Genomic DNA, 24,966 nt, shown 5'->3' with positions numbered 1-24,966 from the left:
TTAATATTGGAAAAATGAGGTCCCCTAAGTCCATGTCTTAAATATCAATAATTATAAGCATACATTTATTTTCCTATCGCGTATGTATGTAAAATTCAAAAATAAAGTTTCAGAATTTTAATAAACTCTTACTGTAGTCCAACAATTTCAACCTATAAGCTCCGGAAAACTATCACTTTGAGTGTTATATATAATAACTAAAATTAGCTGCATTATTGGTTCAATTTCATTTAATTCTACAAAGTAAAGGTGTCTTGCAAATGAAGTCCCAAATATTATCTCTATTAATTCTTGTTAATCAAGACTCTTTAATAGAAGAAGATCATTTATTTCATAATTACTCCAAGTCAAACATGTTTAACCAAAAATTCTTAAACAATGAACGATCAAAAAATATATGTATTTTGTTGGTATAGATAATACCAATTAATTCTTTTAAGATATCATCAATCGTACGGTCTTATACTTATAGTCTCTAAATCTTTCTCATTCTAATATGATTCAATCAGAATTTTACATAATGCAATAATGCTGAGATTAATTTAAGATGCGTAAAAAGTAAAAAAGAAAGATATTAGGACAGAAATAACCTTACAATTTTTCTTTAAATATCGACTTTGATTTTGTATGCACTATGCACTTAAAGGTGAGCGAGAAACAGTTTGAGCGTCATGTGGAGACAGAGAGCTTTATTGGTGTTCCTGTTATTACTAGTCCACCAAATTTGTGCAACCAATGAGCAAGAGCATGCTTGCCCCCCTTCTTCCTGTGGCAAAATCACCAACATAACTTATCCATTTCGATTAAAAGGCGACCCAGAAGTTTGCGGGGTCAACAGGTATTGGCTAGCTTGTGAAAACAATGTTACGGTGTTATATTTGTACTCTGGAAAATATCATGTGCAGGCTATCAACTACAACAATTTCACAATCCGTGTGGTGGATCCGGGTGTTCAACAGCCATATTGCTCCTCCATTCCTCGCTACTTCTTGTCTCCAACCAATTTCAGTGCAATTGATGAAGGGTATCCATACCTAGCCTTACAAAATCGAGATTATTCTTGGGAGCACGTTTTCCAGCATATAGTTTTCTTAAATTGTAGGCATGCAGTGATTGACAATGAGAAGTATGTGGAAACTGATCCTTGCATCAAGTGGCACTCCAAAGGGTACATATACGCTATTGCTGGTGACTTAATAGCAAAGGACTTTGAAGTTGGTTGTGAGGTAAAGCTGGTTGCTCCCACATCATGGCGGGGTTTGGATACAAATAATTCTTCATACACTCAGATGCACAGAGCGCTTCTCTATGGATTTGAGCTTTCATGGATCAATTTCGCCTGTGGCGATCAGTGTGGATATTTTTATTCCGACTGCGCATTTGACGCTTCCATTCAGAAGCTTCAATGCCCCTGCCGCAATTTCCTGGGGGGACAGCTGTTCCAGCTTCAATGTGCTAAAGGTTGTAAAAATTATATATTTACAAATCATCAATAGAACCATCTTTAATCTGTTAAACCATATATTTTTGCATTTGGTAAAACAAGGTTTCAAAAGTCTGTATTTATATTTTAATTTATATTTCTTATTCATCCTATTAATAAAATCATTTTTTAAACAAAAAATTAATTTATTAGTTTTATTTTTTTACCTGTGTCTATATGAACCCAAGGATTAAATAAAACTTTTTTTTTAGATAAAACTTTTTAAACTGATAATAGGTATAAACTTTGACATATATGTTAATAGTCCTCTGTGTCTCGTTGTGATAAAATCCGAAACTGATATATTTTTTTGTCAATAGGGACATGGTCCAGGCTGCTAACATCTGCAGAAGGTAAGAATTTTATAACCTTAATTTTTTGTTTTATAAGGACTCAAAATACATTCAAGTTTTTATAATAATCATCTGAAAAGTTATATCAAGAATACTTTTTTATTTGTTGATTTGGTTGATTGTATAAAATTATTTTGGGTTGTTAATAAGTATCTTAAGAAATTAAAACAAAAAAAATTATTATAAAAATTATATATAAATGTAAAAAAATTCATAAATAATATAATTTTATGCCTTTCAATTTTTTTCTTCTTTTTTGTTGCTTAATCATCATTTGTCAATTATTTTATTTGCATTGTGATTGCATGCATTACTATTAAACCTTACTACTAATCCGTGAATCATCCTTCTTAAATGTATGTATATGTACGTGCAAGTTATTAAATACATATATACAGACGAATAGAACCATTGGCTTGCATTTGAAACAATGACTTATTATATGATTTCTTAGTATAATATAACATAAATTCAACAATATAAGTTAAACATCAAATTGATCCCTAGCTAGATTTGGCAATAACTATTTATTTTTCTCTTTTCTATAAGAAAAGAAATTGATAGCCACTAATCAATTTGGTCCTTCATGCAACTTAATATTAGTAACGAAATTGACCGATATGCAAAATCCTCAACAACTAAATTGGTTGATATTTGTCAAATTTGATGGATAATTGTTGTTAACATCGGCAAGTGTACCGATTTACACAAGTAATATAAAACAGTACGACTAAATATCATATCCTCAGAAAATTTATTTCACTTAGACCATGTACATTCAGTATGTAAACACTTATAGGGATTAAAAACAGGATAAATGCTGAGTTCTGTACTAGAAAATCTATTTGAACATAAACACAATATCTAAAGCTATATAAGGTGAAAACTATCAAGTTAACAGTGTTGGGTTGTTCTACTTAATTTCTCTTGATGTTTAAAATATATTTTTCTCTATTTAATGTTATCTTAGTGTTCTTATGCTGAGAAACTACTCAAACCATGATTTCTCACATGAATGAACCTAGCTCTCTTTAGACTTTGTCCTTGATCCCTCAACAAACTTGTTCTAAAGGAGTTGTCTTAATCCTACAACATAATATGAACTAAATCACTGCACTTCATTCCTAGACATACAAATTTCTAGCTTGTTCTACCAAGTTCTAAGGTTTTAAAGCATTATCCAATACTAAAAAGCTTAACTACACATACAAATGGGTGATCAAGTCACAAGCATGTAAAATAAACATAGATAGAAGCAATAAACAAAGAAAAATAACATTAAATAGATAGTGAGAATATTACATCAAGATTGTTCAGTTGATCTCCTCAACAAAGAGGCTTAGCCTTCCATTACAAGCAAAACTTTAAAACTAAGAAAGAAATTGTTTCTGGTGAAAGAAATTGGAAGAAGATGATGGAGGATGTCTCCTTTGACCTCTAAACCCTAAGTCTCTCTATTTTCCTAAGCCAAGCACCCTTTGTTGCTCCTCACTCGTCTCTTTATTGCTTCTTGTTGTTTATTTTCGCCAACTTCAGTGTTTTAAAGGCTCTTGGACCTTTCAGCTTCTGAAGGCTCGCTTAGCAAGCATGTCTCGTTAAGCGAGAGTTAGTGAATTTTCGCAAAACGAGAGTGGGCGCACTAAGCACGAAAAGAGACAATGACCTCGTTGGACGAGCACATCTCTTACTTATCCTCTTCTAAGGTTTCCCATCTGCTAAGTGAACTGGATGCCTCGTTAAGCAGATGTCACACGCTGAGCGGATCTGCCTCACTAAACGAGTCATCAGCTGCTTGAACCTTTTCTTATTTGGCCCGAAACTGAGCTGGATTCAACATTAAGTCCCAAAAATGGAGTTTCTGCTCTATATAATCACACAATAAAGATAAATATGTACAATTCCTACAAAAAGAATCATAAATTGGAGGCAAAGCGCTATTTCCTTGCAAATATTCAATATCAAATTAACTCATGAATAGCAACTAATAATAATATCAATTTTAAGAATTAAATTGATATTCTACTTTAACAAGTACCTTATTTATTGCATCTCACATTAACATTGTAATCAAAAGATTCTTTATCACACCATTCACTCAAGTAACCCTTTTTTTTTTTGCAGAAGCTTTTAATGCTGTCATAAAAGGTGAGTTCCTCAATTTTTATATGCTATAGATAATTTTAACCATGCAAAACATTTCACTAGAGTTAGTATGTGTTATAATATTTTGACATTGTTATTACTATTGATTATGTGATAGTATGTACCACTTTGTGTCTTTGACTCTTCCAATAATTAACAATCTTCTAATATTAACAAATTGTGCATATAGGTTGTATGATAGTCATCATGTTTCCTTTATCATCTATTATAACATAATCGTCACATTTGTGATATTAATTCACAGGATTGTTTGAAACTATAAATGGGCCAAACCCAGAACTTGAACGTGAAATCGGTGCCTATGACTCAATATTTATTGCCTTTGGACACTACATTCTACCATACTTGGCAGGCAAGTTTTTGTTTGGGATGACATTTTTTATTGTGCTTTTGATATACAAATGGAGAAAAAGGCATTTGTCAACATATGAAAATATTGAAAATTATCTAGAACAAAATAACTTGATGCCTATTGGATACTCATACAAAGAAATTAAGAAGATGGCTAGAGGTTTCAAAGACAAATTGGGTGAAGGAGGCTATGGCTTTGTATTCAAGGGAAAGTTGCGTAGTGGGCCTTCTGTGGCAATTAAAATGCTACATAAATCAAAAGGTAACGGCCAAGACTTTATTAGTGAAATTGCAACAATTGGAAGAATACATCATCAAAATGTAGTACAATTAATTGGATATTGTGTTGAAGGCTCAAAACGTGCCCTTGTTTATGAATTCATGCCCAATGGATCTCTTGACAAATTTATTTTTACCAAAGATGGAAATATACATTTAACATATGACAAAATATATAATATAGCAATTGGAGTAGCTCGTGGGATTGCTTATCTCCATCATGGGTGCGAGATGCAAATTTTGCATTTTGATATCAAACCCCATAACATCCTTCTTGATGAAACATTCACCCCAAAGGTCTCTGACTTTGGATTGGCAAAACTATATCCAATAGATAATAGCATTGTGACTATGACAGCGGCAAGAGGGACAATTGGGTATATGGCTCCAGAATTATTTTATAAAAATATTGGAGGAATATCCCACAAGGCTGATGTTTATAGCTTTGGAATGCTTTTGATGGAGATGGCAAGTAAGAGGAAGAACCTAAATCCCCATGCAGATCATTCAAGTCAACTTTACTTTCCCTTTTGGATTTATAATCAACTTGGAAAAGAGACAGATATAGAAATGGAAGGTGTCACAGAGGAGGAAAATAAAATAGCAAAAAAGATGATCATTGTTTCACTTTGGTGTATACAGTTGAAACCAAGCGATCGTCCCTCAATGAACAAAGTAGTGGAAATGCTTGAAGGAGACATTGAAAGCCTGGAAATACCTCCAAAGCCTTCTCTATATCCACATGAGACAATGGAAAATGATCAAAGCATCTACTCTAGTCAAACAATGTCAATGGACTTCATTAGTTCTTCTAGTTATTCCAAGGAAATTGTGACTAATCCTTTGGTAGAGGATGCTATTTGATAATGTACAATAGTTATGTATTTGTATCCACCTTATTGTCTTGAACACTTTATCTAAAGATTTCCTATTGTTTTATCTTTCAAAGTTTAAAAAAATGGGTTACCAAAATTTAAGATTTCATTCAAAGTTCCCTGATATCTAATCATGATATAAACTGATTCTACTTGAATGTGTATGTGTTACTTGTAAGTTTTAGCATATAATTCTATCAAAGCTAGGATTGTGTTATAAGCTAGCAATGTAGGCTTACACCGTAAAAATGGGCAAACAATAAAAAAAATTATGAAATTAATGATAATTAGTAATTAAGAGATATAAGGTTGATTCAACAATTATAAAGATAGAAGGAAGATGAGAAAGATTATGAGTAAAAGATTTCAACTGTTATTTCTAACACAATTAACTTACAAATTAATATTTATTGATAAAAAAATTATAATTAGTAATTACTAATTAGAATTAAAACCCTATAAAAAATTAATTAATTCAAACATTGTTTGCAAAAATTGTCTCAATTAATTCTCAGAAAAAATTTAAAATTATTATTTTCAGCACATTTATATGACTTTTGAAAAGAATTTTTAAACCTCTCTTCCTATTTTTATTATCTCATCCTGTTATGCGGTTTTCTAGGAATAAATAAGTTATTTTATCATTTCTTATGCCTGATCCAGACAAAGTATTAAAAATCGAAACTAAGTAGTACTCAGTATTACAATTGTAGCCCTGGGAATTAGAATTTTAAAATTTTTCATCCGATTTTCCTGAATAATTAGAAAATTAGTTCAATTAACTAAAAGTAGGGCTCTCATATGTACATCAATGGGTTCTATAATAGTGTTAAAAAATTTAATATTTGGGAATTACTTTGGTGTAAATTATAAATAACCCACACGGTTCGATAATTCAAGCATTTATTTATTGACATGTAGCAGCTTTTGCCATGTCATATAATAAACTTTAAGTCTAATAAAATATTATTTAATTATTTTTGAATTAATTCAAACAAATCTAACAAGATATTTTTTTTATCAATTTTAAATTAATTTAATAATATATAAAGCTAATTGTGTTTAATGAAGTAAAAAATGACTTGTTAAATTGCTTGTATTAATATATTAATTTTATAATTTCAAAAATTAAAAATTAAGTTTATAATATATATTACGTAAATCAGATTCATACAAAGTTGTTAATTAGACATAATCAAATTTAACATACCTGATTATATTAAAAAAGAATTTAATTACAAACATTAATGATATTCACTATACAATTTTAAAAAAATATTTCCAATAAAATTTTGAATATATATACAATATTTTATGGAAATATTAATTCATAAAGATATTTAAAACCTCAACATGATTAAAAAATCATGAATGTTATTAAATAAAAGTAACTATTCATAAATTTAATAAATTTAGTTTTTTTTAAATAATAAATTTAGTTAACTATATTAAATAAATTACTTTTAATTTTTTTAATTATTATTGGATACAAAGCATATTTTAAAAACCGAATTAATGAATAAAAAAAAGACTCCTATGTCCTATATTAATCTTTACTATGTATCCATAATTATTAGTTAAAATAAATTATTATAGTAACATTATATTTTTTTTTAATGTCTAGTTAAGTGATTTTAATTAGATTGTAAGAATAATTAAATTTAATTTAAATATATGTAATTAATTAATTATAAGGTGATGGTTTGTGATGTTTGTATATATATGATTATAATTACACAGGTAAAAAACTTGTTTTAGGGGTGAATAGTAAGTCTTTGAATGGTTTGACCAAGATGAATGAAGCTTGAGTGATAGGAATTAAGTGGCTGAGTTTAGGGAAAAAAATGTCATTTTTTCATGGTTTTTCTTGGAAATAAGAAGAAACCATCAGAAATGTATTTTGGTCGCTTATTTTGACCGCCACAAATGATACACAGTTTTAATTTTAAGTATGTTATTTTATTAACACTTGTTTATTTTTTATTTTGATAATGTGTCCCTTGACACAGCATCTCTCCGCATTCCTTTCTCACTCTTCACTATTGATTACGATCTCTCCACCTCGACGACCAGTTTCACTTCGTGCTCGCATTCGCCTTCTAGGGATCACTCCTCGCATTCTCTCATTCTCAGTCTCGCATTCTTTTCAGACTCTTGCATACAAAATCGCATCCATTCAAGGTAAGTTTTAAATCCTATTTTGTGATTCTCCAATATTTTCTCACTCTGTTTTTTCATCATTTATTGGATTTTAGTTCATATTTTTTCATTACTCTGCTTCTGTGAAAGGTTGTTCTTGCACTGAGTGTCATGAAGCTTCAAGATTGGGAACAAGTAAGAGAACTCACGTTACTTCATTTTAGACATATTATGTGTACGTTGTGCTTAAGTTTTTGCATTTTGTGCTTGTATTTTGAGTTGTCTTGAAGCCTCTTTAATTACTATGTATTATAACTATGCATTTTCTTTTTTGACAGCTTGGAAGGAAGGTGAGGAGTAAAGACACTGATTCCTATAACAGATCTGCAATTGTGGTACTAATTCTTAATTGATAGTGCTCAAATAATGTAAGTGTTTTTTTTCACTGCAAAACTTAGGTTGCTTGCAATGTGTTTGATGAAATTGTCTTATTTCTTCTTTGCTTTAGTTTGAGCACTTCATCTAATTTTCATTTCACTGTTAGTTCGACTCTAAATTTTGAATGGCAAAGTGCAATCCAATAGCTTGTTGCCTTGATTCCATGCTTATAAAACAATCACATAGCACACAAAAAGCTTTTCTAATGTTGTAAGCTTAAAATTGTCCTCATTCATTGTGAAATTGATCAAATATCAATTTTTGTTGATTATGTATCTAGACTTATTATGGTTTCAGTTAAAGAGGAAGTTGCAAGTCATTACCTAGGTCAGGGTGGTATCGGTCTGGTTTCAACTTATGTTGCTTATTCTCCTAAGATTGCAAGTAGATACTTGGATTCTTCATGCAACTATTGGCTTAATTATAGCACGGTTGTTCTTTCACTTTGCAAGTAATAATCCATGTTTGCACATTCAGATTCCTAAACCCTTTGTATTTGTTTCATTTTTTCATTGGTTTGGTGTTGCAGGAGAATGGTAAAATGAACTATCCGCAATTACTTTAGGAGACCAAACTCTATAATATTCTTCAAGGAGGAAGTAGGTAGTTTTCTTTTCATTAATAATAACTTTAAGCAATTTTCCTTGTTGTTTTTTATTAATAATCATTATTAGTGTTGTGTATGTGTGTGTTTGAGTGGATCAATGAATTGGTGCATAGAGATGGAAGGTTTTACTGTTAGGAAGTTGGTGAGGTTTCAAAGTTTCAAATTACTTGTCCCCTTCATTTCAGGACATGATGAATCTGGATGGAAATCAGAGAGTGCTCTGACAAGGTTTTCCAAATATTCACCATGTGAATGACAGTTCAATGGTATATTGAATATTTCTTTTATTCCTTTCTTTCCATTTAGATGCTTGGTGATTAATTTTCCTTTCTGCTTTTCTAGTTTCATACTCCCCAATTTTAAGTTTGAGAAATAGCTTATGACATTGGAATCATCTATTATGCCTTGTGAAAGATACGTAGTTGTTTCTGTTCACAACTTTTTTTGATTCACCTATTATAATTAGTCATTAGCCATGCTACTCTAGCATATTTAATGCATATATAACCTTATGAAATTCATGGGGAAGGCCAATTTATCAAGTTGTCAACAACAATTAAATCCATGCGGAAGGCAATACACAATAGATTTTTTGGTTCAAGAAGCAGCATGTGGATTTTTTGGCTGCCCATGTAAGAGTCAATCCTTGATTTTTATTTATTCTTTACTCACTTTGAATTTGAATATTTTTTTATTATCTCAAACATTCCCTTTTGATATATATCCAGTAAAACTATGGCAGCTTAACGGGGACATACAATTATTAAATCTATTTCTTTTGGCATTTTTGGAATTTGGATATAGATCTGAAATTATTGGTGTTCAAACAATTATCAACTTTGCGTATCCACGTGTTGGTACCATTTATAGTCTATGATCCCTATTGGTAGTAACTCTGCTTGAAATGTTTAGTGTTATTGACTTCCTTCAGTTTTTTATCACTTTCCTTCATTGTTACATAAGTTACAATTTATCATACATCATAGCATGTTGATCTTGCTTTAAACATGTTCTGTTTCTCTCTATGGATTCCTGATTTTAAAAAAATTAATGTAAGAAGCTATGCTTATCGAGTGGGTCATACTGCAAGAGCTAGAAGAGAAGGATATGCTATCACTTTTGTGACTGACAATGACCGATCACTTTTAAAAGCCATTGTGATTATCATTTAAAGAGTCGCCGCATTTTTTCAAGCTTTATTTTATATTTCCTTGCACGGTTTTCCTTATAAGATAAAAAAAGGTTGTGCATGTTGATTTAGATGTTGGGTCCCATTTATCATAACAATGTACTTACTCAGAAGGCCCAAAGAAAAATGAAAAGATTTTTCTGAGGTAGCTAAAAAAGGTAGAGTTCAAAAAGGCAAAGCACAGAACAGAAAATAGAAGTTAATATGCCTAGAGATGGGAGATTTGTCTCCTCAAATCCTCCAAACCTAATCATTGGAAAAACGTATCATCTATCATTATACAAATAAGGTCCTGGATGGTCCACGTGTCGTGTTGTGGTTAATCCACTTTCCCGTCCAAAAATGTCACATCCTGCTATAGTGAATGGCCTATAAAATGATGTGTTTTCAATTCTAAGCGTTTCCAATACGTTTCCTTCTCCCGATGTGCTTGGGTAACCGAAATGCCAAGCATTTATTGTGGTACGCGTTTTACCATTTTCATTTATTGTTGCACGTATTTTCCTTCTGTCTTCCTTCAGAAATCGAAAGTGCCATTTTCTTTTACCATTTTTACTTTCTCTCATTTCTCTCTCCCGAATTGTTATCTCCCCCTTCTCTGTTCCTTCTTTCCATTTTTTCATTCTCCCTGTTTTTTTACATCTAAAGCTGTGATTTTTTACACCAAAATTATGATTTTTATCTCATATTTCATGACAACGATATCGTATTTGCGTTCCTCTCCAGGTTTGCATTTCTATATCGTGTTCTTGGTGGAAGAACACACCAAAGTTGTCATTTTTATCTCAAAACTCTCTGAGTGTATATTCGTTTTTTTTGTGACTTCTAACAATACAAAGGTTGAAATTTTTTTATTTTTTTCTGACTTCTCTCATTACCTTCGTTATTGTATGCAGAGAAGGTGAAAGAACACTAAAGCTGCGATTTTTATCTCCAAAAAGCTTCGATTTTTATCTCAAACAGATTTGTTTTCTTTGTTTCTCTGTTTATGTTTTCTTTGTTTCTCACAATACAAAAGCTTACATTTTTTTTTAGTCAACCTCTATTGCATGCAGAGAAGGTGGAAGAGCACACTACAAATGCAGTTTTCATCTGAAAACTCCACAAGTACGAGTTTATTTTCTTTGTTTTTTTGGTAGAGGATGCTATTTGATAATGCACAGTAGTTATGTATTTGTATCCACCTTATTGTCTTGAACACCTGTTCATCTGTAATATTTATTTTATCTAAAAGACTGCCTATTGTTTTATCTTTCAAAGTATAAAAAAAATGGGTTACCAAAATTTAAGATTTTGTTCAAAGTTCCCTGATATGTAATCCTGATATAAACTGATTCTACTTGAATGTGTATGTGTTGCTTGTAAGTTTTAGCATATAATTCTATCAAAGCTAGGATTGTGTTATAAGCTAGCAATGTAGGCTTACACCGTAAAAAGGGAAAACAATAAAAAAATTATGAAATTAATGATAATTAGTAATTATGAGATATAGAAAATATAAAGACGATGTAGACACAACGGGGAATAAAATTAGTAAAAAAATACAAGACAATATTATCATATATATATATATATCTCACAAATCACAAAGACAATGCAGACACAACAATGTCGACAGTATGAAAATTTTATTATATTAATTCATGACTTTTTTATATTTTCTAAACACATCTTTACATGTTTCATTGTGTAGGTATGATGTTGAAGATGCTTCATTGCACTTGGATGGAAGTATGAAGACTTGATTCAGTATGATGATGTTAATTTATTGTATAAAGACTTGTAATGTTATGCTAGTTTTATAATTTTTATTGTGTAATACTATAACATTAATGTGTACTTGGATATTTCTTGGATGTTTTTATGCTTGTTTGATTTTATTACTTTTATTATTGATTTATTTTTGTATTTTTCGTCATGTTTTAAACTTAGAATTAAACCTTAAATTTATTATTGTTGAAAAATTGAGATAAAACAAAAAAAAAATATTTTTTTATAATTTTTGACATTTTTAATGTAAAACGGGGTCCCCGCGGGGAGCTGGGGAACGGGAACGGGGCAAAAAATACCCTCAACACGGGGAGCAGGGACGGGGAGTAGGGTAAGGTTCAGGGACAGGGAGCGGGAAAGAACACCCCGCCTCGTGCGGGTGCCATGCCTATAAAATAATAATAACGCGGGGAAGTACACCCCGCCCCGTGCTATTAATTTTTTATAGGGTTTCAATTCTAATTAGTATTATTAGGATTTTAAAATTATTACTTTAAGCACATTTGTATGACTTGAAAAGAATTTTTAAACCTCTCTTGCTATTTTTACTATCTCATCCTGTTATGTGGTTTTCTAGGAACAAATAATTTATTTTATCATTTCTTAGGCCTCGTCCAGACAAAGTATTAAAAATCGAAACTAAATAGTACTCAGTATTACACATGTATCCTTGAGAATTAGTATTTTGAAAAATTTCATCCGATTTTCCTGAATAATTAGAAAATTAGTTCAATTAACTAAAAGTAGGGCTCTCATATGTACATCAATGGGTTCTATAATAGTGTTAAGAAATTTAATATTTGGGAATTACTTCAGTGTAGATTATAAATAACCCACACCTATCGATAATTCATGCATTTATTTATTGACATGTAGCTGCTTTTGCCATGTCATATAATGAACTTTAAGTATAATCAAATATTATTTAAATGATTTTGATTTAATTCAAACAAATCTAACAAAGATATTGTTTTATCAATTTTAAATTAATTTAATAATATATAAATCTAATTGTGTTTAATGAAGTAAAAAATAAATTGTTAAATTGGTTACATTAATATATTAATTTTTTGATTTCAAAAATTAAAATTAAGTTTATAATATATATTAGGAAATCAAATTCATATAAAGTTGTTAATTAGACATAATCAAATTTAACATACCTGATTATATTGAAAAAAGAATTTAATTACACGCATTAATGATATTCAATATACAATTTTTAAAAAATATTCTAATAAAATTTTGAATATATATATATATATATATATATATATATAATATTTTATGGAAATATTAATTCATAAAGATATTTAAAAAAAAATCGTGAATGTTATTAAATAAAAGTAACTATTCATAAATTTAATAAATTTAGTTTTTTTAAAAAATAATAAATTTAGCTAAATATATTAAATAAATTCCTTTTAATTTTTTTAATTATTATTGGATACAAAGCATATTATAAAAACCGAATTAATGAATAAAAAAAGACTCCTACGTACTATATTAATCTTTACTATCTATCTATATTTATTAGTTAAAATAAATTATTATAGTAACATTATGTTTTTTTGTAATGTCTAATTAAGTGATTTTAATTAGATTGCAAGAATAATTTAATTTAATTTAAATATATGTAATTAATTAATTATAACGTGATGGTGTGATGTTTGTATATATATAAGATTATAATTACATAGGTGAAAATCTTGTTTTAGGGGTGAATAGTAAGTTTTTGAATGGTTTGACCCGGATGAATAAAGTTTGAGAGATAGGAATTAAGTGGGTGGATTTAGGAAGCATGCAAAAAAATGTCTTTGTTAACGGTTTTTTTTTGGAATTAGAAGAAACCACCATAAATGTATTTATGGTGGCTTATTATGATTGTCACAAATGATTCATCTTTATTTAAAGTTCTCGTATGTATAAGTTTTACAATCTCACTTTAGGATCATGTTTGATACGAGAATGCAAGACTCCTTGAGGAAATTGAATTTGGAGGAGAAAGAAACATAATGAGTGTTGTCTTTAACGAATAATCTATTATTGACAATAGATAAGTCTTTGTACTTACCATTGTTCAAAAAAAGATATGGTAATTAAATATTGATGTTACTCTTAACATTATTAAAAAACAAGACAACACTAAGATTCTCTCTCAAGCATCACCTAAAGTTCGAACTCAATAACTTCAAGAAGTGTCATTAAGAAGATCCACAAGAGAAAGAAAACATGTAATTTGATATGATTATGTCATATTTCTTTAAGAACATGAATATAACATTAGGTTAACTGAGAAGGTTTAATTAACCTTAGTCAAGTCATGTTGTGCTCTAACTCTCAAATGGATTGATGTCATAAATGATGTAATAAAATCAATGCTTGAACATGACATTTGAGATATCATCAAATTTCTTGAAAGTGTAAAACCCATAAGTTATAGATAAATATCTATAGTCGAAAGGGATTCAATGGGTAATATTAAAATATATAAAGTTTATCTTGTCGTCAAAAGTTTTACAAGAAAAAAGACTTGATCACAAAGAGACTTTCTCTCTAATTTTTTAGAAAGACTTTCTTAGGACTATAATGACATTGTAGATCATTTTGACAATTGTTTTGCATAGATGGATGTAAAGATTACGTTTTTAAATGGAAACATTGATGAAACAATTTATGCGGTGCAACCAGAAAACCTTGTTTAATATAATGTAAAGTCTATGGTATGTAAACTAAAGAAATCCATTTTTGCTTTAAACAAGTCTCTCGTCTATGATATTACAAAATTCATCAAGATTATCTCTTATGATGTTGAGTTAAATTTGGTTGATGATTGTGTATGCTAAAAGTTTAGTTGGAGTAAATTTATTATTTTGGTATTATATGTTGATGACATCCTAGTATCATCATATGACTTATTGTTGCAAAACAATTATATTACAATTTATCATGAATGCTTTATTTTTTTTGTATTGTCTTGAAATAATTTTTTGTGGGAGTCCTAAGGTGATATATAAGTAATTTTGGTATGCAACACTAAAAAGTAGTAAAGCACATTATGTATTAATTAAAGAGAACAAGAAACTACATGTTTTCATATCGAAAGTCTAGAAGTTTAGAGATCATTGAATATTCTGACTTTGATTTTTTCGGAATGTCTTAATAGCAATCATTTCACATAAGGATCCACATTTTACCGTGTTGGTGGAGTTAATATTTTTCTATTCGATATCATACTAGAATTTATGATTGTTAAATTATTGTAACTAACTTTCCTGTTGTCAACATTAGGTAGCCATCAGGTGTTTATTGGGACAATATCTTAATGGTATAATTAAGGATTTAACCAAGTAAAAATTTGTTGACATAAAGTATTTGGTTGTTAAATAAAGAATTTAGAAAATACATATTTGTATAGAACATATAGGAACCCATTGCATGCTAGTTGATCCACTAACTAAAGGTATGACACTTAAAGTTTTTCATGAGCACACTGTTCATATAGGTCTAATTCCTAATAGTATTTTAGTTTAGTGAGATTCTTACTTATGTTTTATATCTTATGGTTTACAAACATTTTGTTGTTTAGATTTTCTGCAGAAATAAAGTTAAAGTTTATCATTTTATTATCAGCTTATTTTATTTGCAATATTTATGTTGTGTTTGGATAGATCTATATAAAGAATAAAGTTTGGGCTAATTGGAAATAGGCATGACTAAGATCACATTGCATGTGATTTTCATGTTGCTTATTCATATTGACCTATGTCATTGAGTGTACTGATGTGATGGTCATTGGGATCTAGTTACATTTTTTGTAGTGACGAAAGCCGCAATGAGTCTATTATTGATACATGAGATGAACTAGGTTGTTAAGATGGAAGTCTAAAGGTAAATAGCATACAAATGTGTGCTTAAGGATTTTTGATATAATTGTTACAATATGTAGCCCAAGTAGGAGATTGTTGGAATTTTCTATTCCAATAATTAATGTAGGCTAATATTATAAAACAATTATATTAGCTATTTATTATTAATGGGTTTTATTTTATGTGATCAAATTAAGTGAGCCTATTAGACAACTAAGTCAAATGATATGGACTTAAATGAGCATATGTCATTGTTGATGCATTAGGGAATAATGAGAACCCTATTAGGTTATGGTCCTCAATATACCGAGTCGTCGGATATAGTTTCTCTTCTTCACATCTGAAGAGTTATGAAGGTCCTATTAAGGAATAAATAGCTTATGGTTGAGTAAGAACCATGAAGTCACTGGTTACGATGTTAGCCGATTATCTGTTCCGTAACATATCCTAAGAAGAGTACATAGATCAAAAATCACCACGGATTCAGATTCTGCTGCATTTGTTTGATTAGACATTATGGATCCAGACATTCCTAAAACTCTTCTTGATAATCTAACATAATGTGTTCCTGATGATTATATTGATATTTTATAAGGATCCTCTAAAATTCTAATATTGTCTCCCCCACAGAATTATGATAGAGAAAGTGAAACTCAGACATATACTGCCACAAACTTGACCTTACCAAATTCTTTGAAATTAAATTTAAACCTGCATTAAGTTGCGCAACACTGACTTTAATGGATTTTTCTAGTCCACAAGTCCAAAAAAGGTGTGCTGGACTTTTGGATATAGTGTGTGGAATTAGGGATGGGTAAGCGGACCGGCCCACCCTGCGTAAGGTCCGCCAGAATTGGCATCGGATCGGGTCAGCCCACCTCGCATTCTTACATAGACCTAATAAATTGATGCATCCCCGCCCCTGTGAACTCCGCGGATCAAACGGGCCGGTCTGTGGGCCTAATTTTAAATGAATTCCAATTTCAACAAAAATGTAACACAACCAAATTAAGTTCAACACAAATGTAAATAAAATCTCAACAATTAGTCAATTACATCAATAAAATAAATAATGTTTTAACAAAAGAAAATTCAAACAATAAATCTAAAATATGAAACTTAAACATCTCCAACAACAAATGATTTCATATTTGAAGTAGCTTGAGCCATCTCCATCTCCACATCTTCATCTTCTTTTCCTAAAACTCAAAACAATAATAAATATTAGAATCAACTCAAGTTAAGTGATTAAAATTAAGACAACAATTATTACACATTATTTACTTTGCTTATCAAATCCTAGTAACCAATTTTTAGTACATATCAAGGCTTGCACGTTGTTAGCAAGAAGCCTAGTTCGATATTTGTTATGCACCCGTGAACCAATACTAAATGTAGATTCGGAAGCCACAATTGTAATTTGGATGCATAAAATATCACAAGCCAACAATGAAAGATCTGGATTAAGCAGGATTCTCAAGGTACTGTAGTTGGTGGGATTCTCAAACCATGGATTAACTAGACTTACGAGCAACCCGCAGACCTCGCGGACCAAATCTGCACAGTCCGTTGGTTAAGTGAGATGAACCTAAAATTTTTGCATGACCACAGACTATTTAAAAAAATTAGTCTATTACTCGCGCAAACACGGACCCTGCGGGACAGTCTATGGGCCCGAGCCCATTTACTCACCCGTATGTGGAATTGCTCTAAATCTAAGCAGTCCTTTACCTTCTACACATAATACTACAGAAAAGTCTAGCCAAAGACAAATGAATGATGGATGTGACAATAACTAAAGTTTGTTCAAGGAAATGTGTGAATGACTTATAAGTTTATGCATGAACTATATGTAGATAATTTATAACAAAATAAATGTCATTTTTGACCCAGAGAGAAGAGCTATTAATCCAATTCAGAAAAAGAAAACATTGTTGGTCCATATATATATATATGAGCTAGAAAACACCTCCAAGACATGAAAAATCAAAACAGACCTAGCGCATTTGATTCGGTGCCACTAGCTGCATACAGGATAATTGATTTGGTGCTTCTTTACAAAAATAAAAGGCAAAATTGGTCTCCCACTTTATCTCCAATTACGGATTTGGTCCTCCTATAATTTAATTCACAAATTTGGTCCGTCAGTTTTATAAATCTCTGCAAAATTGGTCCTGGAAGCCCGATTTGGACGTTGACCGTTAACCTCAGACATTGACTGTCACGTGTCAATGCCACGTGTCAACGTCTGAGTGGTTCTCTGTAAAGGCTTCATTTTTTGTAGGTAAAATTGCACTTTTGGTCCCCCAGTTTTACTCCAATTTCGATTTTGGTCCCCTTATAGTTTAATTCACACATTTAGTCCCTCAGTTTTATATATCCATTTATAAATTGTTCCTATAAAATTGGTCTTTTGAATGGTTTAGCCACTAGTGCTAGAGACATGGTAGTAGGTCTTAATAAATCTCGCACTTTTTTTTCATCGTAAGTTTTTCACTCACTTGGAACCCAGAGCAAAATCACTCTTTGTCTCTCTCCCACTTCCGGGATTGTTCAACTTGGGAAAGTGGCGCATGAATCTCAACCTCGGTATGAAATTTTCAGATCTCTTACTTTAACAGGTTTTGTAATAACTTTTTTTTCTCTTTTTTTGTTCCCCCATGCGGTATTATGTGTATACGACTGCTTAAGTGGCCTATGTATGACAATGATATTTTTGTTTGAAATTTGAAATACAACTTCTCCAGTAATGAAATTTGGCTGAATTTATAAAGGGATTTATAAAACTTAGGCACCAAATATGCGAATTAAATTATAAGGGGACCAAAATCGAAATTGGAGTAAAACTGGGGGACCAAAACTACAATTTTACCTACAAAAAATGAAGCATTAATAGGGAACCACTCAGACTTTGACACGTGGCATTGACACTTGACATTGATATGTGGTAGTCACACATGGCAGTCAACGTCTGAGATTAACGGTCAACGTCCAAATCCGGTTTCCAAGACCAATTTTGCAGGGATTTATAAAACTGGGGACCAAATTTATGAATTAAATTATAGAGAGACCAAATCCAAAATTAGAGATAAACTAGGAAACCAAAGTGTAATTTTGCCAAAATAAAAATAAAAACTGATTCGGTGCTTATGCAAATTCTTGACGCTTACGTGTTTCATTAGCTTTCACATCTTGCATCCTTCAAATCTCATCCTCTTCACAAAAATTCAAAAAGCCTAACGTCTCGCTATCACTGTTAATGTTTACCTCTACTATTAATCAAAACCTTCCAAGCCCAACCACGTGAAAATTGACCGAAACCTTAGAAGAACTCTTCAAAATCGTGTTGATTTTTCCAAGACTTAATACCCCCTCAGGGACAAGTTAAAGTCTACGTAATCACACATTCTTTTAATATTGGAAAAATGAGGTCCCCTAAGTCCATGTCTTAAATATCAATAATTATAAGCATACATTTATTTTCCTATCGCGCATGTATGTAGAATTCAAAAATAAAGTTTCAGAATTTTAATAAGCTCTTACTGTAGTCCAACCATTTCAACCTATAAGCTCCGGAAAACTATCACTTTGAGTGTTATATATAATAACTAAAATTAGCTGCATTATTGGTTCAATTTCATTTAATTCTACAAAGTAAATGTATATGCAAATGAAGTTCCAAATATTATCTCCATTAATTCTTGTTAGTCAAAACTCTTTAATAGAAGAAGATCATTTGTTTCATAATTACTCCAAGTCAAACATATTTAACCAAAAATTCTTACGCAATGAACGATCGAAAAGTACATGTATTTTGTTGGTATAGATAATACCAATTAATTCTTTTAAGACATCATCAATCGTACCGTCTTATACTTATAGTCTCTAAATCTTTCTCATTCTAATATCATTCAATCGGAATTTTACATAATACAATAATGCTGAGATTAATTTAAGATGCGTAAAAAGTAAAAAAAAAAAAAGATATTAGGACAGAAATAACCTTACAATTTTTCTTTCAATATCGACTTTGATTTTGTATGCACTATGCACTTAAAGGTGTGCGAGAAACAGTTTGAGCGTCATGTGGAGACAGAGCGCTTTATTGGTGTTCCTGTTATTACTAGTCCACCAAATTTGTGCAACCAATGAGCAAGAGCATGCTTGCCCCCCTTCTTCCTGTGGCAAAATCACCAACATAACTTATCCATTTCGATTAAGAGGCGACCCAAAAGGTTGCGGTGACAACAGGTATGAGCTAGCTTGTGAAAACAATGTTACGGTGTTATATTCGTACTCTGGAAAATATCATGTGCAGGCTATCAACTACAACAATTTCACAATCCGTGTGGTGGATCCGGGTGTTCAACAGCCAAATTGCTCCTCCCTTCCTCGCTACTTCTTGTCTCCAACCAATTTCAGTGATAGTGATAATTTTTACTTGGATCGATACCAAATTCAAAATCGATGTTATCCTTGGAAGCGCGCTTTCCAGAAGCATATAATTTTCTTAAATTGTAGGCATGCAGTGATTGACAATGAGAAGTATGTGGAAACTGATCCTTGCATCAAGTGGCACTCCAAAGGGTACATATACGCTATTGCTGGTGACTTAATAGCAAAGGACTTTGAAGTTGGTTGTGAGGTAAAGCTGGTTGCTCCCACATCATGGTGGGGTTTGGATACAAATAATTCTTCATACACTCAGATGCACAGAGCGCTTCTCTATGGATTTGAGCTTTCATGGATCAATCTCGCCTGTGTCGATCAGTGTGGAAATCCCGACTGCGCATTTGACGCTTACAGTCAGAAGCTTCAATGCTCCATGTACTTCTGCCGCAATTTCCTGGGGGGACGGCGGTACTTTATTGAAGGTGCTAAAGGTTGTAAAAATTGTTAATTAATTAATTTCGTTGGTATATATTAATTAATTTCTCGTAATCATTTGCAAAATTTGAAATATTTGTTTAAACCTTAAACATAACAATGTTTATTTTATTCCTTACTTTAATCATTGCCATTTTATTCACTCATTTCGAACATCCAACCAATATATTATATGTGAATTCTCTTACACTTTAAAAAAATAATCTTTGTGCACTCTGTCAATTCCCAATTATATTTATTCAATTAACATTGTAAATAATTATATATTTACAAATCATCAATAGAACCATCTTTAATCTGTTAAACCATATATATTTTTGCATTTGGTAAAACAAGGTTTCAAAAGTCTGTACTTATATTTTAATCTATATTTCTTATTCATCCTATTAATAAAATCATTTTTTAAACAAAAAAAACAATTTATTAGTTTTATTTTTTGTACCTATATCTATATGCTAAATAGTCTTCTCTGTCTAGCTCGTTGTGATGAAATCCGAAATTGATTTTTTTTTTTTTTTTTGTCAATAGGGATAAGGTCCAGGCTGCTATCCTTTGCAGTAGGTAAGGATTTTATAACCTTAATTTTTTGTTTTATCTCAAATCAAAATATATTGAAATTTTTATAATAATTATTTCAAAAGTCATCTTAAGAATATTTTTTACTGGTTGATTGTATAAAATTGTTTTAGGTTTCGTTAATAATTAAGTATTTTAAGAAATTAAAAAAACATTTATTGTAGAAATTAGATATAAATGTAAAAAAAAAAGTCATAAATAATATAATTTTATGTAACTCAAATTTTGTTTCTTCCTTTTAGTTCCTTAATCATCATTTGCCAATTATTTTATTTACATTGTCTTTGCATGCATAGCCATTAAACCTTAGTACTATTCCATCCAATGAATCATCCTTCTTAAATGTATGTATATGTACGTGCAAGTTATTTAATACATACAGACTAATAGAACCATTGGCTTGCATTTGAAACAATGACTTATATGATTTCTTAGTATAATATAACATAATTCAACAATATAAGTTAATCATCAAATTGATCCCTAGCTAGATTTGGCAGTAACTATTTATTTTTCTCCTTTCTATAACAAAAGAAATTGATAACCACTAATCAATTTGGTCCTTGATGCAACTTAATATTAGTAACGAAACTGACCGATATATGCAAAATCCTCAACAACTAAATTGGTTGATATTTGCAAATTTGATGGATAATATCAATTTTAAGAACTAATTAAATTGATATCCTACTTTAACAAATACCTTACTTATTGCATCTAACATTAACATTGTAATCAAAAAATTCTTTATCACACTATTGACTCAAGTAAATCATTTCTTTCTTTTTTTGCAGAAGCCATTTTTTATGTCATATCAGGTGAGTTCCTCTATTTTTATATGCTACACATAATATTAACCATGCAAAACATTTCACTAGAGTTAGTATGTGTTATAATAGTTTGACGTCATTATTATTACTATTGATTATATGATGCTATATATGTACCACTTTGTTACTTTGACTCTTCCAATAATTAAGAATCTTCTAATATTAACATATTGTGCATATAGGTCATCTTTTTTTCATTTATCATCCGTTGTAAGATAATAGTCACATTTGTGATATTAATTTACAGGATTGTCTAAAACTATAAGAGGACCAAACCCAGAACTTGAACGTGAAATCGGTGCCTATGACTCAATATTTATTATCTTTGGACACTACATTCTACCATTCTTGGCAGACAAGTTTTTGTTTGGGATGACATTGTTTATTGTGCTTTTGATATACAAATGGAGAAAAAGGCATTTGTCAATATATGAAAATATTGAAAATTATCTGGAACAAAATAACTTGATGCCTATTGGATACTCATACAAATAAATTAAGAAGATGGCTAGAGGTTTCAAAGACAAATTGGGTGAAGGAGGCTATGGCTTTGTATTCAAGGGAAAGTTGCGTAGTGGGCCTTCTGTGGCAATTAAAATGCTACATAAAGCAAAAGGTAGCGGCCAAGACTTTATTAGTGAAATTGCAACCATTGGAAGAATACATCATCAAAATGTAGTACAATTAATTGGATATTGTGTTGAAGGCTCAAAACGTGCCCTTGTTTATGAATTCATGCCCAATGGATCTCTTGACAAATTTATTTTTACCAAAGATGGAAATATACAGTTAACATATGACAAAATATATAATATAGCAATTGGAGTAGCTCGTGGGATTGCTTATCTCCATCATGGGTGCGAGATGCAAATTTTGCATTTTGATATCAAACCCCATAACATCCTTCTTGATGAAACATTCACCCCAAAGGTCTCTGACTTTGGATTGGCAAAACTATATCCAATAGATAATAGCATTGTGACTATGACAACGGCAAGAGGGACAATTGGGTATATGGCTCCGAAATTATTTTATAAAAATATTGGAGGAATATCCCACAAGGCAGATGTTTATAGCTTTGGAATGCTTTTGATGGAGATGGCAAGTAAGAGGAAGAAACTAAATCCCCATGCAGATCATTCAAGTCAACTTTACTTTCCCTTTTGGATTTATAATCAACTAATTGGAGAAGAGACAGATATAGAAATGGAAGGTGTCATAGAGGAGGAAAATAAAATAGCAAAAAAGATGATCATTGTTTCACTTTGGTGTATACAGTTGAAACCAAGCGATCGCCCCTCAATGAACAAAGTAGTGGAAATGCTTGAAGGAGACATTGAAAGTCTGGAAATACCTCCAAAGCCTTCTCTATATCCACATGAGACAATGGAAAATGATCAAAGCATCTACTCTAGTCAAACAATGTCAACGGACTTCATTAGTTCTTCTAGTTATTCCAAGGAAATCGTGACTAATCCTTTGGTAGAGGATACTATTTGATAATGCACAGTAGTTACCCAAATTTAAGATTTTATTCAAAGTTCCCTTATATCTAATCGTAATATAAACTGATTCTACTTGAATGTGTATATGTTACTTGTAAGTTTTAGCATATAATTCTATCAAAACTAGGATTGTGTTATAAGCTAGCAATGTAGGCTTACATCGTAAAAATGGGCAAACAATAAAAAAATTTATGAAATTAATGATAATTAGTAATTAAGAGATATAAGGTTGATTCAACAATTACAATAAAGATAGAAGGAAGATGAGAAAGATTATGAGTAAAAGATTTCAACTGTTCTTTCTAACAAAATTAACTTACAAACTAATATTTATTGATGAAAAAATTATAATTCGTAATTACTAATTAGAATTAAAACCCTATAAAAAAATTAATTAATTCAAACATTGTTTGAAAAAATTGTCTCAATTAATTGTTAGAAAAATTTTAAAATTATTATTTTAAGCACATTTATATGACTTGACAAGAATTTTTAAACCACTCTTGCTATTTTTACTATCTCATCCTGTTATTCGGTTTTCTAGAAACAAATAAGTTATTTTATCATTTCTTATGTCCGATTCAGACAAAGTATTAAAAATCGAAACTAAATAGTACTCAGTATTACAAATGTAGCCTTGGGAATTAGAATTTTGAAAATTTTCATCCGATTTTTTTGAATAATTAGAAAATTAGTTTAATTAACTAAAAGTAGGGTTCTCATATGTACATCAATGGGTTCTATAATAGTGTTAAGAAATTTAATATTTGGGAATTCATTACTTGGGTGTAGATTATAAATAACCCACACGGTTCGATAATTCAAGCATTTATTTATTGACATGTAGCTGTTTTTTGCCATGTCATATAATAAACTTTACGTCTAATCAAATATTATTTAATTAATTTTGAATTAATTCAAACAAATCTAACAAGATATTGTTTTATCAATTTTAAATTAATTTAATAATATATAAAGCTAATTGTGTTTAATGAAGTAAAAAATGAATTGTTAAATTGCTTGTATTAATATATTAATTTTATAATTTCAAAAATTAAAAATTAAGTTCATAATATATATTACTAAATCATATTCATACAAAGCTGTTAACTAGACATAATCAAATTTATCATACCTGATGATATTGAAAAAAGAATTTAATTACACGAATTAATGATATTCAATATATAATTTTTAAAGAATATTTCTAATAAAATTTTGAATATATATATATATATATATATATATATATATATATATATATATAATATTTTATGGAAATATTAATTCATAAAGATATTTAAAACCTCAACATGATTAAAAAAATCATGAATGCTATTAAATAAAAGTAACTATTCATAAATTTAGTTTTTTTTAATTAATTAATTTAGCTAACTATATTAAATAAATTTCTTTTAATTTTTTAATTATTATTGGATACAAAGCATATTATAAATACTGAATTAATGAATAAAAAAAAGACTCCTATGTCCTATATTAATCTTTACTATCTATCCATAATTATTAGTTAAAATAAATTATTATAGTAACATTATGTTTTTTTTAATGTCTAGTTAAGTGATTTTAATTAGTTTATAAGAATAATTAAATTTAATTTAAATATATGTAATTAATTAATTATAAGGTGATGG

General features: G+C 30.1%; 3 protein-coding genes across 9 annotated transcripts; all 3 read left to right on the top strand.

The window, feature by feature from the left end:
* The first annotated feature begins 621 nt into the window (after window positions 1–621).
* LOC114381121 (LEAF RUST 10 DISEASE-RESISTANCE LOCUS RECEPTOR-LIKE PROTEIN KINASE-like 2.4) lies at window positions 622–23,398 on the top strand. The gene is made up of 5 exons (XM_028340301.1): window positions 622–1,461; window positions 1,804–1,836; window positions 3,958–3,981; window positions 4,244–5,475; window positions 23,292–23,398. Exons 1-5 carry the CDS (start codon window positions 672–674, stop codon window positions 23,307–23,309), a joined length of 2,097 nt encoding a protein of 698 aa, XP_028196102.1. The 5' UTR covers window positions 622–671; the 3' UTR covers window positions 23,310–23,398.
* LOC114381129 lies at window positions 7,487–11,739 on the top strand. 7 transcript variants are annotated; one of them, XM_028340313.1, is made up of 7 exons: window positions 7,487–7,685; window positions 7,794–7,838; window positions 7,982–7,993; window positions 8,379–8,512; window positions 8,611–8,680; window positions 8,874–10,984; window positions 11,571–11,739. In XM_028340313.1, the coding sequence occupies exons 1-5, from the start codon at window positions 7,496–7,498 to the stop codon at window positions 8,644–8,646; spliced, it is 417 nt and encodes a 138-aa protein (XP_028196114.1). In that variant the 5' UTR covers window positions 7,487–7,495; the 3' UTR covers window positions 8,647–8,680; window positions 8,874–10,984; window positions 11,571–11,739. The 7 variants fall into 7 exon arrangements, 4 of the variants coding, with proteins under 4 accessions (XP_028196114.1, XP_028196112.1, XP_028196113.1 ...); XM_028340311.1 differs by having other exon boundaries at window positions 8,611–8,684; XM_028340312.1 differs by having other exon boundaries at window positions 8,379–8,532.
* LOC114381128 lies at window positions 19,563–22,524 on the top strand. The gene is made up of 4 exons (XM_028340309.1): window positions 19,563–20,399; window positions 20,932–20,964; window positions 21,774–21,797; window positions 22,057–22,524. Exons 1-4 carry the CDS (start codon window positions 19,601–19,603, stop codon window positions 22,302–22,304), a joined length of 1,104 nt encoding a protein of 367 aa, XP_028196110.1. The 5' UTR covers window positions 19,563–19,600; the 3' UTR covers window positions 22,305–22,524.
* Window positions 23,399–24,966: the final 1,568 nt, after the last annotated feature.

Source organism: Glycine soja, chromosome 13, assembly GCF_004193775.1.
Source record: "Glycine soja cultivar W05 chromosome 13, ASM419377v2, whole genome shotgun sequence".
Classification (NCBI taxonomy): Eukaryota; Viridiplantae; Streptophyta; class Magnoliopsida; order Fabales; family Fabaceae; genus Glycine; species Glycine soja.
Note: the sequence above shows the minus strand (reverse complement) of the source record. Positions and strands in the feature narration are given on the sequence as shown.